The sequence below is a fragment of the Dipodomys ordii genome, unplaced genomic scaffold, assembly GCF_000151885.1.
Source record: "Dipodomys ordii isolate 6190 unplaced genomic scaffold, Dord_2.0 Scaffold25, whole genome shotgun sequence".
Lineage (NCBI taxonomy): Eukaryota > Metazoa > Chordata > Mammalia > Rodentia > Heteromyidae > Dipodomys > Dipodomys ordii.
The window spans coordinates 20,631,685-20,647,916 of record NW_012267241.1 but is presented as its reverse complement, the minus strand read 5'-3'; the positions used below and the strand labels follow the sequence as shown (position 1 = coordinate 20,647,916).

The 16,232-nt window shown below is 42.4% G+C and overlaps 1 protein-coding gene across 1 annotated transcript in view; it reads right to left on the bottom strand.

Annotated features, from left to right (window-relative positions):
- The window catches only part of Abhd3 (abhydrolase domain containing 3), a 54,536-nt gene extending 46,176 nt beyond the window's left edge, over positions 1–8,360 (bottom strand). The window contains exons 1-3 of the mRNA XM_013014937.1: positions 8,096–8,360; positions 7,408–7,571; positions 5,325–5,507 (exon numbers count right to left, since the gene is read on the bottom strand). Coding sequence (XP_012870391.1) covers positions 5,325–5,507; positions 7,408–7,571; positions 8,096–8,242 — 494 coding nt within the window. The 5' untranslated portion in view covers positions 8,243–8,360. The remainder of the gene's footprint in view (positions 1–5,324; positions 5,508–7,407; positions 7,572–8,095) is intronic.
- Between the last annotated feature and the right edge of the window lie 7,872 nt (positions 8,361–16,232).

Below are 16,232 nucleotides of genomic sequence, written 5' to 3'. Positions count from 1 at the left end.
AAAAAAAAAAAAAAAAGTGACAAGAGAGTAAGACATTTTTTCGAAATGCAAGTCTGTAATGTTGAAAAATATCTCAACTAATTCTCCAAAGGCTATCCTGTTTCTAAACTTTCTCTGTTAAATTTATCAACTTGTCACGGGCTCCGGAGGCCATCTTACTTAACCACAAGATGTGGAACTATCCTTTTTTCCTTTTTGTGGCTCTGGGGCCATTGTCATTTTGCCTTTTCTGTCACTTGCAGCCATTCCTGGTCTTTTCTAATATATACTTCACTACTTCTGCTGTAGTCACTGTAACTGGACTGTATGCACCTTGGGAATATAGGTCCTGATGTTTTACAGTACCAAAATACTTAATGACTGTCCTAGATTCCAATGAGCTTGTTATTATATAATTCTGGATGGGTCACTCTTTTTTAACACTAGCTGGGGACAGAACATAATGGCAGATGAATTTAAAAGGTCAAGGTAAAAGATGGTTCAGGTACTTGGCATAATTATTGCTTTTTTCTTCTGCTTATGTGGTGCTGAGGAATCGAACCCAGGGCCTCATGCATGCAAGGCAAGCACTCTACCACTGAGCCACCTTCCCAGTCCACTTTTCTTGTTTACTGTAGTTTTCGTGTTAGAGATGAAGACAAAAATTTAAGGAGATAGGATATCATTCAGGTATGTAAAAAAAGAACCTATTAATCTATATGTGATGAATGGAGACCTATTTTGGGGTGTCTCTCTCTATTACTCAGGCTGGGTCATGAACTCCTGATCTCAGTTTCTTTTTCTTTTCTTTTGGCACAAAAAAACTTTCGTGCTCAAGGTTAGTGCTCTACTTTTTCTTTCTTTCTTTTTTTTTCTTTTGTTGGTCATGGGGCTTGAACTCAGGGTATGGGCGCTGTCCCTTGAGCTCTTTTGCTCAAGGCTAGCATTCTCCCACTTGAGCCACATCTCCAGATCACTCTACTTCTTCAGCCACAGCTCTACTTCCAGCTTTTTGGTGGTTAATTGGAGGCAAGAGTCTTACAGATTTTCCTGCTCAGGCTGAATTGGAACTGTGATCCTCAAATACCAGCCTCTTCAGTAGCTAGGATTACAAGTGTGAGCCACCAGTGCCTGGCCTGGAGGGTTTCCTTTTAAACATACTTCTGGCCTCCTGCCCTTTCTTACTTTACTCACACTCTAGAAATAAATGATTTAATTGATTAATACATTTGGAAGCATTTTTCTGGCTCCACAATCTTCTCTCTTAGAAGTAGGCCTAGCCAAGAGAGAATATTCTGACATCATCTCCCAGTGAAGACAGTCCATGTAGGCAGGCTAAATATCCCCACGTACTTGTACTTACCTTTGACTTACTTCACAACACCTTTGTTCCTAATTATCTTTTACAACTTTCAGCTTAGTTACCATCTTATTAATAATTAATTTTGAATTCGTATACCTTAAAAGAAAAAATATTGTGGTTCTGTTTCCTTGTCTATGGAAAAGAAATGCTTAATGCCTACAATAGACCCTTATGTATCTATTTGCTGGGAGTTAGATTTGCTCTACTGTCTAAATCATCTCACCAGGAAAGTATCCACCATTCCCTGATGACCTGACAACATTCATGACCCAATTTTAATGAAGGTAATAATAACTAGGGCCCGATGAGCAGATGCACCACTTTGTTATAGGAATGTTGATACTGTCTATGAAACTTGCTATTGTAACAGATAGGATAACAATACTTATGCATTCCTACAAAGACAATTAGGTATAGGCTTACATCTCTTCTAACTTACAAAAACAATGGCCGTACTCTGATCAAAGAATAGAAGATAAGAGAAGGAAGACAAATATTTTCTAATAACTCACTTCATCCAGGCACTAAATCCTCTGAAGTGAGAAAACTGTGATGGCAGAACTCAACTGCTCAGGATCACTTCATAGGTAGTAATTCCAACATGTGAATCTGGACCTGACTCCAAAGCCCATGTACATTCCACCACATTACAAAACCTTTCACAAGCCTTGATTCCTGCCAGACCACCTGCCATAGTATTCATGACTTAGATCTTTTTTTTTTTGCCTTCTTACAATTCAATCCAGCCTTAAGCCAAACTTCTAGGTCTATTTTTCACTTCAGTTGTCTTTGAAACAACCTGTGCTCTCTCCTTCGTAAGTTTTCTAGCTCTTTCTATCAAAGAATCTATTTCCCTTCTCTCTCTCTGTTTTTCTATGATGATGATGATGATTATATCTATCCTGGGGCTTGAATTCAGGGCCTGGGCACAGTCCCTGAGCCTTTTTGCGGAAGGCTAACACTCTACCACTTGAGCCACAACTCCACTTCCAGCTTTTTGATGGGTAATTGGAGATAAGAATCTTACAAACTTTCCTGCCTGGACTGTTTTTGTTTTTGTTTTTAGTCAGTCATGGGGCCTGAACTCTGGGCCTGGACACTATCCTTCAGCTCTTCAGCTCAAGGCTAGCACTCTACCATTTGAGCCACAGCATCGCTTCCGGCTTTTTCTGCTTATGTGGTGCTGAGGAATTGAATCCAGGGCCTCATGCATGCAAGGCAAGCACCCTACCACTGAGCCACCTCCTCAGCCACCCCCCCAACTCCCGCTCCCCAGACTATTTTTGAATCTCAATCCTCATTTCTCTGCTTCCTGAGTAGCTAGGATAACGGGCATGAGCCTCTGACACCAGACTTATTTCCCTTCTCTTCCACTGTGGAATGACCATCTGACTTGCTTTGACCAGTAGAAGTCTATAGAAACAACACTGTGAGAGTTCTTAGTTTGAGCCCCAAGAAACTTGGCAGCTTCTGATTTTTTTTTAAAACGTAAAGCTTTAAGTAGTTGTACAAAGGAGTTGTATTCAACAAAGCAGTTTATGAATACTACATCTTGATTAGTGTCACCCCCTTTTTGCTTTTGCACTCTTGGAACCTCTGCCACAAAATGAACTCAGCTTGAGTGTGATGGTGAGTTAAGACATCACTCAGAGCTAAAAAGAATTGTCTCAGCCAAGTTTCCCCAACCTAAGCCAGTAGCTATACTGGCAGCTGACCACAAATGATCCCTGTCAAGACTCAAAGTCCCATCCAGCTGAGTAGGCTCAGTCCTAATTGCCAACCCACACAATTGTGAGCAGAGTGTGATGTGGTTGTTGTTAGCTTTTTTAAAAAATTAACTTATATTAGTTATACAGAGGAGGATTTCACTGTTATATTTCCATGCCTGTTTGCAATATATCCCAACATATTTTAATATATGTGTGCAACATATGTTAAGCCACTAAGTTAGGGTGGTTTGTTGTACAGCAAAAGCTAACTAATACAGCCTCTCTGACCTAGATTCAGAGTCCTAGTAGCTACAAATAATAGGGCCTAGGTCTAAAGGCCACTGACAACTTTACTGACAATGGCTTATTCATACATTGTGCTTCTTGCAAGGCCAGTCTGATTCAATGCTAGAACTCCTTAAACCCAAACAGAGTAGGTCTCCAAGCTGCTGACAATGAACTGATCCAGCCTCTCCCTCCTTCTCAAACTCCTTGTATCTTAATGAGAGCCTTCTCTATATTCTATGTCCTCAATAAAAAATTTCTGAATCAATAGAAGAAAGATTATTTTAACCTACAGGGAAGCTAAAAATAATCCAACTACTTTGAAGCATAATATAACGATGGCCTTTGGGAATAAGATTTGGCAAATTTTGCAAGTGAAGGACAGAAGCCACACACATTGGCAACCTCAGGACTTCAGAAACTTAGTCTTCAAGTTTCAAGGAGATTTGCTCTTATTTGTTTTGTTGTTGTTGTTTTGGTTCTGGAGCTCAAACTTAGTGCCACTATACTACAGCTACAGCCCCTCAACACCATGAGAGTTCTTGTTTTTAAAAGCAGATATCTAGAATTAGCAATTCAAATATGTACAAAAGGCTTTGTTTATTTTTTGCCAGTCCTGAGGCTTGAACTCAGGGCCTAGGTACTGTCCCTGAGCTTATTTTGCTCAAGGCTAACACTCTACCTCTTGAGCCACAGTGCCACTTCCAGCCTTTTCTATTTATGTGGCACTAAGGAAAGAAACAGGTCTTCATGGGTGGTAGGCAAGCACTCTACCACTAAGCCACATTCCCAGTCCACAAAAGGCTTGATGAACTGACATTTCTGAGCATGGCTAACAAGCTTCATATCTAACTGGATGGTGTTCAAACATAGAGTAATTCTTGCTACTGCTTAGCATATCTCTGGAACACCATAATTCTGGGATATCCTATCATAATTTCCCAGAGAATGTCACTTTATGGACAAAATAGGCATCATCTGGAAGAGTTAATTGTTAAAACTAAATTCACTATGCATTCCCCTCTGTATATCAAAATGTTTTTATTGCTGAGGGCTGGTGGCTTAAGCCTGTAACCCTAGCAGGTTTGAAGTCATCCCGGGCAGAACAGTCAGTGAGAATCTTCTCTCTAATTAGCCAGAAAAAGCCAGAAATGGAGATAGAGCTCAAGTGGTAGAGCACCAACTCTGAGATCATTAGATCTCATCAGATTTTTACATAAATGAAGGTTTCAAGTTTAACAAAGATATAAAGCTAAAGACAAGTAATAGTGTTCCATTATGATAATAATCCTCAACTAAAAATGACTAAAGCACAGAAAAAAAGCAGTACCTCTTACAATGACCCTAATTTAAGATTCTAAAGTGGAACTTGAAACTTAAAGCTGCTAAATCGCTTGGAAAAATTTAATTGTACCCAGTGACCAAGCTGAATAATGATGCGGTGGCATCAACTTGACACTAGCTATGTGCACCTGCAAAATCAGGTGGATCACTTTTGGAAGGTGATAAGGATGACCTACAAGCTGATTCTGAATATTTTCACAGTTGGAATGGGAGCCAGGAACACAAGATTAGCAAATGCAAGTCACAAATACAGCATGTGACAGGAAAGCTACTGAGGTATACTCTCTCAGGAATAATTTCTGTTCTCTCTAACACTCTCTCTAGTGGAGCCTACTGTTTCTCAGACCTGGGGGGCGGTGCTCTAGGACAGGCACTCTATCAATTCTCCAAGTGATTCTAATTTCATTTACTCATTCAACCTAAGCTTTCCGAGTACCTACTCTGCTAAGTGTCATTTCTTTGTGTGACAATTCAGTTACATACCATTCTGAAAGATAGGGGGGAAAAAGCTAAGGAAAGGAAAAAAACATAATGTAAGGGATTGCTTAACCCATATAATATGCATTTCTGAAACACACATCTAGATATATTATTTCACTTAGTAAGAGTTAAATGAAAAATGGAAAAAGATCTTTCACTTGTACCTGTATCCTAATTCTTCACTGAGATGGATCATATGAAGGATATATGATTCCTTGCTTGTTCCAGTGAGGCCAGGCAACAACAAGATAGTTGGTCTGGTGCTGGCATCCGTATAAAGGGTACTGTTATCATTATCAAACCAGTCCAGTGAAATCTGCCCTCCATCTTCAGTTTTAATAAGTTCACTGGAAGAAACAATTCAATAGGCATTACTTATTAAGTGTTGCAAGTTCTGTCTTAATTTTAGTGTTTAATTCTAGAAATATATAACACCATTTAGTCATCTCAAAATAATTTTCTTCAGCATTCAGTACCACACACAACTATACACTTTTTTTTCTTTTTGTCGGTCATGGGGCTTGAACTCTGGGCATGGGCGCTGTCCCTCAGCTCATCAGCTCAAGGTGAGTAGTCTACTGTTTGAGCCACAGTACCACTTCCGATTTTCTAGTGGTTTATTGGAGATAAAAGAGTCTAACGGACTTTCCTGCTTGGGCTGGCTTTGAACCGCAATCTCAGATCTCAGCCTCCTGAGTTTAGGATTACAGGTGTGAGCCACCAGCGCCCAGCTATATCACTTTTTTTTCTTGTGTGTGTTGGTCCTGGGTTTGAACCTGGGCTTGGGCACTGGTCCTTGAGCTTCTTTGCTCAAAGCTAGCCCTTTACCACTGGAGCCACACCTCCAATTCTAGCTTTTGGAAGGCTAATTGGATGTAAGAATCTCACAGAATTTTCAGCTGGCTTTGAACTGTGATCTTCAGATCTCAGACTCCTGAGTAGCTAGGATTAGAGATATGAGCCACTGGCTCCTAATGACTTATTTTATTACAAAGATGTTATAAAAATTAGTACCATAACAACTATCCAGCAGACCCAGTAAATGGTAGTATATAAAAATAAACTTCAAAGCACTTCAGTATTTGCATTGAAGGTGTGACTTAGTTGCCTATCATATGCAAGGCTCTGGGTTCTAGCCCCAGTACGGGGGGGGGTGAGGGGGGGAGAGAAGCAATTCTAATATTTACCTCAATCATCTCAACATTACCCTAAAATATCTAGCACTTAACCCCTACTTGATTTGACTGAGGTCACTCAGTAACAAGAAATTATGAATAAGAAAAATGATGATCTGGGCTGAATGTCAGTAGCTTACATCTGTAATCCTAGCTACTCATTAAGGCTGAGTTCAAAGTCTGCTGGGGGAAGATTGTCTGTGAGACTCTTATCACTAGTTAACTACCAAAAAGCTGGAAGTGGAGCTATGACTTAAATGGTAGAATGTCAGCCCTCAGTAAAAAAAAGAAAAAGAAAAAAAGCTAAGGGACAATACCCATACCCTGAGACCAAGCCATAATACAGGCACCCAAATTTGAAAAACAAAACAACCCCCCCCACCAAAACCTGATCTGATCATTGCTCTAGCTCTTTTGACTCAAAAGTGCAATTTCCCCCATTGAGTATAGGACAATATTTGTTTCTCCAATTATACTTCTCACACCATGCCCAGGAGCTTACTAGACTTTTCTCAAACACTGCAAGTTTTCGGCAACAAAAGAAACTCCAAAAGCACTCAATGACTCAGGAAAATGAACAACAGGCACCATTTATATCTCCTGCTACAACATATTCCAGACGATCTCTCTAACACCAAGGACATTATCATCAGGAACCCATTTGCTGTTCAATATGAAGCCCTAAAAATCAGTAATGTTTGACATTTTTCTCACCCCCTACCCTAATACCTGCTATGTATCAACAACTTAGTGCATATCAACGAAAGGGTCTTGTTATTCACGGACAGATGCACAACGAATTGGAAAACAGTAACTCCAGGCATTTCTCTCATTCTAGAAATAGCCATATATACATTGGGGTAGAGGGATAGAAAAGGGGAAGTTAATACCTGAATATTTTCCTGTAGCTGGGATGGAGATGGGGCGAGGGGCATCTCTCCCACGTCCCTTCCTCCTTCTGTTCTGCTACAGACTTACTAAACCACAGGTTCTCATAACCAGAGAACTCGGGAGTGAGTATGCTTTTGGAGATCGTTTTGAAGGAAACGATTGAAAATGGACATTTGCTTACTTCCTGTAGTGCACCGGAGGCTTGGAGGTGATGAAAGGTCTGAGCAGCGTCTGTCCTCGACTCTCCCAGCACCAGACGGTCGGGTAATACGTTTCGGTCAGCACGGGGCAGTGGTCCTGGAGGAAGCGGCTGAAACTCTCACCTCCCGTGACTAACTGGGGTTTCTGAAGGGGAAAATCGAGTATTTCACGAAGGGTGTCGAACCAAGTTTCTTTCCACCTTAAACCAGCACGGTTACACCAGCGCTGACTTGCCCCCCCATCCCCCCCTCACTTCCCAAACCCCGCTGGTGTGCGCGATCCCACCGATGACATCTCCTGGAAAAACTAAGAGGAATGGACATCACAACAGTCTTCCATCGTGGTTTAACACCCCCCCCCACCACCACACACACCGGGGAGCGGGGAGAAGCACGCTCCAAAGCGCTCCAGCCAGCATGCTGGGCAGCCCTGCCGGGCAGCGCCAACCCATGGAGATCGGCAAAGTCCCCTCTGCGGCGCGAGGACCCGGGACCCCCTTTTCCTTCCCCCTCCCCCGCGGCAGACGGTCAGCGGTCGCCGGCTCTCCCAGGCGCGCCCTCGGGGCTCCCTCCGACGCCGACCTCTCGGCTCGCCCCGGGGACCGCCACCGTCCGGGACCGGGGTGCCCGGGCCCTGCGCCTCGGCGCCCGCGCCGCTCCCCGGCTCACCTTGGCAATGCTGCTCAGGTAGTAACAGGCGTAGGCGACGCTGAAGCCGAGGATCAGGGATAAGCCCACTCCAGAGCCGAAGAAGCCAACCCGCACTTGGTGCTCCAGGTAGAGCGAGAGCTCCCGGGACAGCATCCGCAGGTCCATGGCTCAGCGCTGCCCGGCCCCGGAGCGCCGAGGACGGACACCAGCCGGGGCGGCGCGCGCTCACCCTCGCCTGGAGCGTCTCCTGCCGGGCGGAGCGCCGCGTCCGCAACCCCGCGCCGCTGAGGAGAGCGCCCGGGGAGGAGGCGTGGTCGGGGCCGCCCCCGCCGCCGGCTCCGCCCCGGCCTTCCGGAGCCGCCCCCGCCCTCAGCCACTCAGGAAGCTCCGGAGCGCGCGGGCCCCGCCCGGCGGGGGGGCGGCCCTGGCTGGGTCCCAATCCGCAGGGATTGGCCCCTAGAGTGGGCCTCGGGAAACACACCTGGCGGTGCGGGTCTAGGTGCGCGGCCCGCACCTGCCACAGTGACCTTGACCTTGATCGTTCCTGCCACGGGTCTCGGTGAACTAGGGGTGGGCAAGTGGACTCTGGTGGAAGAGAAATGGGCCTCAGATTCCAGAATTTGGGGCGGGGGGGTGGAAATGGGGTAGGTGAACCCACTACCTAGTGAAAAAGAGTCCTGCATCTCCCCTCCTCCCCAACCCAAGAGGAAAATATGAGCGTCCTATACACCTCGACTAGCAAGGATCGCCATACTCGACCCTGAATCCCTGTGCCAGTCTTCTTGATAGCTGACCTAGCCATTCTGAAAATAAAGCAAGGTCAAGAATAGGAAATAGGATTCAATAGTGTTAAAACCCTATATGTGGCTCATTAGTGTTTTCAAGGTAGAGAGAACCTATGGAAATTAATACCAATTACCTAGTATACAGACAGGAAATCGTTTATGAAACAGACTGTCTTAGATTTATTTATGGAAACATGGGAAAAGTCACAGGCATCTGTAAAGGTTAAAAGATTTGACAATGTGTTGCCCTCAACTCCTCCTCTCTAAGGTAATAAGGGTGGAAAGACTTAAACAGACAAAATAGTGAAGGTAAGAGTCTGTCCAGGTAGGCGCTGGGGGCTCACGCCTGTAATCCTAGTTACTCTGGAGTCTGAGAGCTGAAAGTTCGAAGCCAGCTAGGGCAGGAAAGTCTGTGAGATTCTTATCTCCAATTAACCACTAGAAAACTCAAAGTGGCACACTGTGTTGCAAAGTAGTAGAGTACTAGTAGCCCTGAGCAAAACAGCTCAGGGACATCATCTAAGCCCTGAGTTCAAGCCCCACGACTGACAAAAAAAACAAAACAACAAATAAACAAAAGGAGTCTGTCTATATTCTAAAGAATTATAGACACAATAATTACAGATACAAGGATTATGACTCCTTCCCAACACAACCAACTAAATCCTTTAAAGTGGAACTATGGCGATTAATTTATAGATCAGAAAATGAGAGCTCAGAGTTGCATTCACTCACCCAACCAGTTTGTTTTGGAGTGTTTACTAAGACTGAGAGGCCAATGATAAATAAGACAGACTTTGCAGTTAATAATAGCAAAAGGTAAGCAATTAAATTACAATGTGTGGTGATAATCAAAGTGCTTGGAACAGGGTGGGAGGGACGAGATGCAGTAGTAACAGAGGCAAACTAATTTGGTCTTCTTGCAAATAGAAAAGAAATATATTAAGAAATCCTCAGATCTCAGTCTCCTGAGTAGCAAATTGTTGGCATGAGTCAATGGCTCCTGGGATTGATGCTGTGTTTAGAAAAACCAGAGAATTGTGTTTGGAAAGCAGAAAAAAGCCGAAAGTGGTGCTGTGGGTTAATAGGTAGAACAATAGCCTTGAAGCTCAGGGACAGCACCCAGGCTCTAAGTCCAAGCCCCAGGACTAGCAAGAAAGAAAAGAAAAGAAGGAAGGAAGGAAAGAAGGAAGGGAGGGAGGGAGGGAGGGAGGAAGCTGGTCCTTTAAACCACGGTTCCCTCTAAGCTTCACTGCATGGTTTTAGAATATAGACATCCTTTTCAGGCACAAGGCAGGACAACTTGCAACAGCTACAATCTGATGTCTAAAGGAGATCAGAGAAGAATCCCTAAAAGAGATGTGAGCCAAGACCCAGTATTTTAGTCCACTTTCGGTTGCTACAACAGAGTAGTAGAGAATAGGTAATTTACAAAGAAAAGTAGTTTGGCTTATGTTTGGGAAAGCTGGTTGCATCTGGCAAGGACCTCATACTTTGCCATCCCATGGTATCAGTGAGAGGGCAAGTAGGCTGTACAAGAAGACAAAATACAAGGGTTGGTCTTATAACACCCTGCTCCCCCAGTAACTAATCCAATCCTATGTAATCTGACAACTCTTAATATGGTGAGAATTAACTCCGAAGTAAAGAGAAGGCAGAGGTGTTTTCTTTTTGTTTTTAATTTTAATTTAATTTTTTTGTGTGGGGCTTGAACTCAGGGCCTGGGAACTGTCCCTAAAGGGACAGTTTTTTTTTCCCCTAAAGGCTAGTGTTGTACCACTTTGAGCTACAGCTCCAATTCCGGTTTTTGATTGGAGATGAGTGTCATAGGGACTTTTCTGCCTAGGCTTTGAACTATGATCCTCAGATCTCAGCCTCCTAAGTATCTAGGATCACAGCCTGAGCCACTGGAGCCCTGTGAAGGCAGAGTTTTGAAAGAAGAGGAACTGTGTAGGGATCCAGAAATGGAAGGGCAGAACAAATTAAGCAAATAGTGAGCTGGAGTTTACCCTAGATTTTTCCAAAACTTGTTTTAGCAACTATAGTGTTGCATTCCAAAATCTTATTGGCTTTGTGATCATAAATAAGCAAATAAATAAAAAGAGGAAATAGTTACTTTAAAAGTCTTCTTAAATTATATATGAATATTTAAACTACAACAACATATTGTTTATATTCTCCCCACTCCCTCTCAGTATGTGTGAGTTTCTGGGAATTGAATTGAGAGCCTTACATATGTTAGGGAAGTGCTTTTCAATCAAACTGCACCTCCAGCCCTATGCTTATTTTTTTATTATTAAAAAAAACCCAACAGCCTGGAAAGCTAAGCACCGGTAATAGAGCTAAGCAAAGCCTTTAGTCCTTGTAAAATGGTAAATAATAATACTCATAAAACTTTTTTTCCCTTATTGCTTTCTGATTTCAAGGAGAAATCAGAATTACATAGAGACTGTATGGTAGACACATGTTCAGATAAACCCCCATTGATTTCTGATGCTCTTCTTCTTGAGTGCTAGGAGGACCTGTGATTTAATTCTAACCAATACAATATCACAAAGTGATACACTGCCATCTTAAGAGATGGGAGCAGGAGATTGTCTTGAAGAAGCCAGCAGCCATGAACTCTAAGCAGAGAGCCACAGAGCAGGTGGCCTCTAAGATCAGTAGGTGAGTGCTAGCCAAAGGTGACTATGAGGAGAGACCTTAGCCTTGTATCTGTCAAGAAGTGAATTCTGCCAACAACCTGGACAAGCTTGCAAGCAGACTTCCAGATGAGAACACAATCTGATTTCAGCCTTGTGACACCCTGAGCATAATATCCAGATATATTATGCCTGGATTTCTGACCCACAAAGTGTTAGATAAAACATGTTCTTTTAAGCTGCTAAATTTGTAGTGTGTGTGTGTGTGTGTGTGTGTGTGTGTGTGTGTGTGTGTGTGTGTGTGTGTGTTGGTCCTGGGGTTTGAACTCAGGGCCTGGGTACTGTCCCTGAGCTTTTTTGCTCAAGGACAGAACTCTATCACTTGAGCCAGAGCTCCACTTACAGCGTTTTGGTGGCTAATTAGAGATAAGACACTGCCTTTCCTGCCTGGGCAGGCTTTGAACCATAATAATCCTTAGATATCAGCTTCTTGAGTAGCTAGGATTGCAGGTGTGAGCCACTGGTGCCCCACTTGTGTAAGGCAATTTTTTTTCCTTTTTTTGGGGGGGTCCAGTCGTGGGGCCTGGGTGCTGTCCCTCAGCTCTTCAGTTCAAGGCTAGAACTCTACCACTTGAGCCACAGTGCCACTTCCAGCTTTTTTCTTTTTTCTTATGTGATACTGAGGAATCGAACCCAGGGCCTCATGCATGCAAGGCAAGCGCTCTACCATTGAGCCACCTTCCCAGCTCATGTGAGGTAATTTTTATCTAGCAGTAGTATACTAATAGAAAACAAAAAAAAATGTCCAACAATCCACTCAATGATTAAAGCTTTTAATGGTTCATCTTTTGCCTACCAAAGTATCTATTATGAAAATATTTTAAATAAGTTAAACTTTTTTAGCTTTCAATCAATAGTCAAAAGTAAGAAGCCTATTAAGAGATTTTTTTCTTTAGATTTGTCTGTTTGATTACCACAGTGAAAATTTATTAAACAGTAAAACAGTTATTTTTTAAAACATAAAACTCATGGTGAAGGTATGAATTATAGGAAAAATATAGAGCTAAAAGAAAGGCTGAAATATTGTAAGATGTAATGGAAGGTGAGTTTGTTATTTATCTGTTTTTCACCTATATTACGGGGGGGGGAGGGGCGGGGAGAATTCACTGTTACATTTCTATACAGGTAATTCTGTATTCTGATTAATTTTACTCCCTGGAAGATGAATTTTAAATAGGAATTGTCCACAAACTTTGTGTAATATGTCATGTTTAAAATTATTTATATTAATATACAGGGACTCCATCTATAAAACAGATATTCCAGAAAGATACAAAAGAAACAGAAAATAATGTTTGACTTCAGAGAGTGAAAATGGGTCACTGGATAGGAAAGGTAGGAGGGAAATTTGTCACTATCCTTTGAAACTTTGTGTCATGTGTATTGACCTTAAAAATTTTTAATATCAAATTGCTATTAGGAATTTGCAAGGAAAGGCAAAGAGAACTTTATTGTTTCAAGATTATAAGCCAAACCACAAAAGGAATTTTAGCTTTAATCTTCCAAACCTCTGAGGATTGTATCAATTTGCTGGCTAGAAGTTACAACAAGGTCTGCGGTTGTGGAAGTACATTACTGGGATTCTCCTGAGTGCTTTCCCAAATATATTGTAAAAACAGAAGAGCATAAAGATTTACTGCTAGCCCCACCGGTGTCATGTCACTTTGCTATCCTACAAACACTGTTTTTATTATTAGTGGTATGGTGGTTGTTATTATTAGGAAATCATCAAGTCCTAAGTCTTTTTTAAATTTAAATTTATTTATTTATTTTTTTGGTCCGGTCGTGGAGCCTGAACTCTGGGCCTGGGCGCTGTCAGCTCTTCAGCTCAAGGCTAGCGCTCTACCATTTGAGCCACAGCGCCACTTTCGGCTTTTTTTCTTTTTGCTTATGTGATGCTGAGGAATCGAACCCAGGGCCTCATGCATGCAAGGCAAGCGCTCTACCACTGAGCTACCTTCCCAGTCCCTAAATCCTAAATCTTACAGGGTGGAATTTGGAGGTTTTGTTTCTTTGTTTCTTTTTGGTGCTGCGGTTAAACTATGGTCAGCTCATGCTAAAGTATGTGCTCTATCAGTGAGTATATATTATATCTCTACTCTCTGGAGAAACTATTTAAAAGGAACAGCGTTCTAATGTCCGCTGGAGTGCAGCTGTGGCCTTGAATGTGGTACTAGAATGTTGATTGTCATCTTTCCTCTTTTTTTTTTTTTTTTTTTGGTAGGTGGTGGGCCTGGGCACTGTCCCTCAACTCTTCAGTTTAAGGTTAGCATTGTAACACTGGACCCACAGCACCCTTTCTGGTTTTCTACTGGTTTATTGGAGATAAGAGTCTCACAAACTTTTCTGCCCAGGCTGGCTTTGAACCATGATCCTCAGATCTCAGCCTCCTGAGTAGCTACCATTACAGGCGTGAGCCACTGGAACCCAGCTGTTCCTCTTGTTCTGGAATTGATTAATATAGCCCATATCCATGCCCAGGAGTGTTAGGTTACAAAGGCTGGGGAATTTCTATGCAGCTTTCCAGATGTAGTAAAAAAAAAAAATATCTGCATTGGCAGGCATTGGTGGTCCATGCCTATAATCCTAGCTACATAGAAGGCTGAGATCTGTGGATTGAGGTTTAAAGCCAACTACTCCAGGCAGATAAGTCCAAGAGACCTCTTTTGCAGGGGAGAGAGGTGCTGGTTGTGGGGCTTGAACTGAGGGCCAGGTTGCTGCCTGGAACTTTTTATAAATTCTTCTTTTCAAGAGCAGTGCTCTACCATATAGAGTCAGAGCCCCACTTTCCTTTTTTTTCTGGTAGTTAATTGGAGATGAGAGTCCCACAGACTTTCTTGCCCTGGCTGACTTCAAACCGTGATCCTTTGATCACAGCTTGATGAGTAACTAGGATTACAGGCATGAACTACCTGGGGGGTGGGGAGGTGGGGTGCAGAGGCAATGTAACTCTTACCTCCAATTAACAACCTGAAAATGGTAAATGGAGCTGTGGCTCAAAGTGCTATCCTTCTGCAAAAAAGTTCAGGGACAGTGCCCAAACCCTAAATTCAAGGCTAGCATCTACCACTTGAGTCACAGTGCCACTTCTGGCACTTTTTTTTTTTTTTTTTTGTGGGGCTTGAACTCTGGGCCTGGGTGCTGTCCCTCAGCTCTTCAGCTCAAGGTGAGCACTCTACCACTTGAGCTACAGCGCCACTTCCGGTTTTCTGGTGGTTAATTGGAGATAGGAGTCTCACAGTCTTTCCTGCCCGGGCTGGCTTTGAACCGCGGTCCTCAGATCTCAGCCTCCTGAGTAGCTAGGATTACAGGCGTGAGCCACCGGCGCCCGGCTTGGCACTTCTTTTTATGTGGTACCAAGGAATGGAACCTAGAGTATCATGCATACTAGGTAAGCATTCTATCACTAAGCAACAGCCCTGCTTATGACTTTCGAAGAACTCCAGCTAACAAAATGAAGAAAGAATGGTAGAAACAGAAAAATAATTACTTATGATCTATAATTAATTAATTACTTAGTTAATTAAATATATAGCCATCAATTACCAATAGCTGCTTAAACAGTAGAAGCTAGTGAAGAAATTTGTAATGGATGGAGCAAGTCAACAATTTCCTTGACCAATCTGAATATCAATAAGACATTGTTACCTAGAAATTAAGTACACCTTGAAGGGATAAAATAGAAAGTATACAATATCACCTTTGAAATACTCTTGCCAAAAAATTCATATGATCGAGTTTCTAGATCTATTTGTCATGTTATGGAATCACCATAGATACAAAAACATGTCCAACAATGCCTCAGAAATGTAATTAGAAAAATTTAGTATATGGAAAGTTGTGTGGATCAATCTGATTTATTAAATAAATCATTTTCAAGATTTGTTGTTGTTGCTGTTTTGGTTAGTAGTGGGGCTTGAACTCTGGACCTGGGCACTGTCCATCAGCTCTTCAGCTCAAGGCAAGCGCTCTATCACTTGAGCCATAGTGCCACTTGCAGTTTTCTGGTGGTTAATTGGATGTAAGAGTCTCATGGACTTTCCTGCCCTGGCTGGTTTTTAACGGCGATCCTCAGAGATGTCAGCCTCCTGAGTAGCTAGGATTACAGGCGTGAGCCACCGACTGGTGCCCGGCTCAAGTATTTTCAAAGTGTGAAAATGTGGGGGGAAAGGAGCAATCAATCAGTGAAATATGACTCATGTTTGAATCCTGATTCAAATAAACTAATATTCAATTGTGTGAGACAATAATGAAAATGAAAACAATGGAAATAAGACTGGGTAATTAGTATAACCAAGAAATTACTACTATGGTAATATTTCATACTAATGTGCATGTTTTCTGATTTTTATGAGTATTTCTTTGATAGTTACTGAGGTATCTATTAATGAAGTCATCTCTGGGATATACTTCAAAATAATCCAGTGGGAAGTGGTATGAATTGATATAAAACAAGATTAGTGTAGGTAAGTAGAAAGTACAAGGATTTGTATATGTAAGAAAGTTTTTATAAGGATTGGGGTTGGAGCTTGGCTGTGGGAAATGAGCATAGCATGATTGAAAGCCCTGTGTCCATACCCAGCACTGAAAAATAAACAAAAACTGTAAGTTGGAAGTAAGGTGGAAATACTCATTTAGAGAAAAGTTGTTGTTGTTATTGTTGTTGTT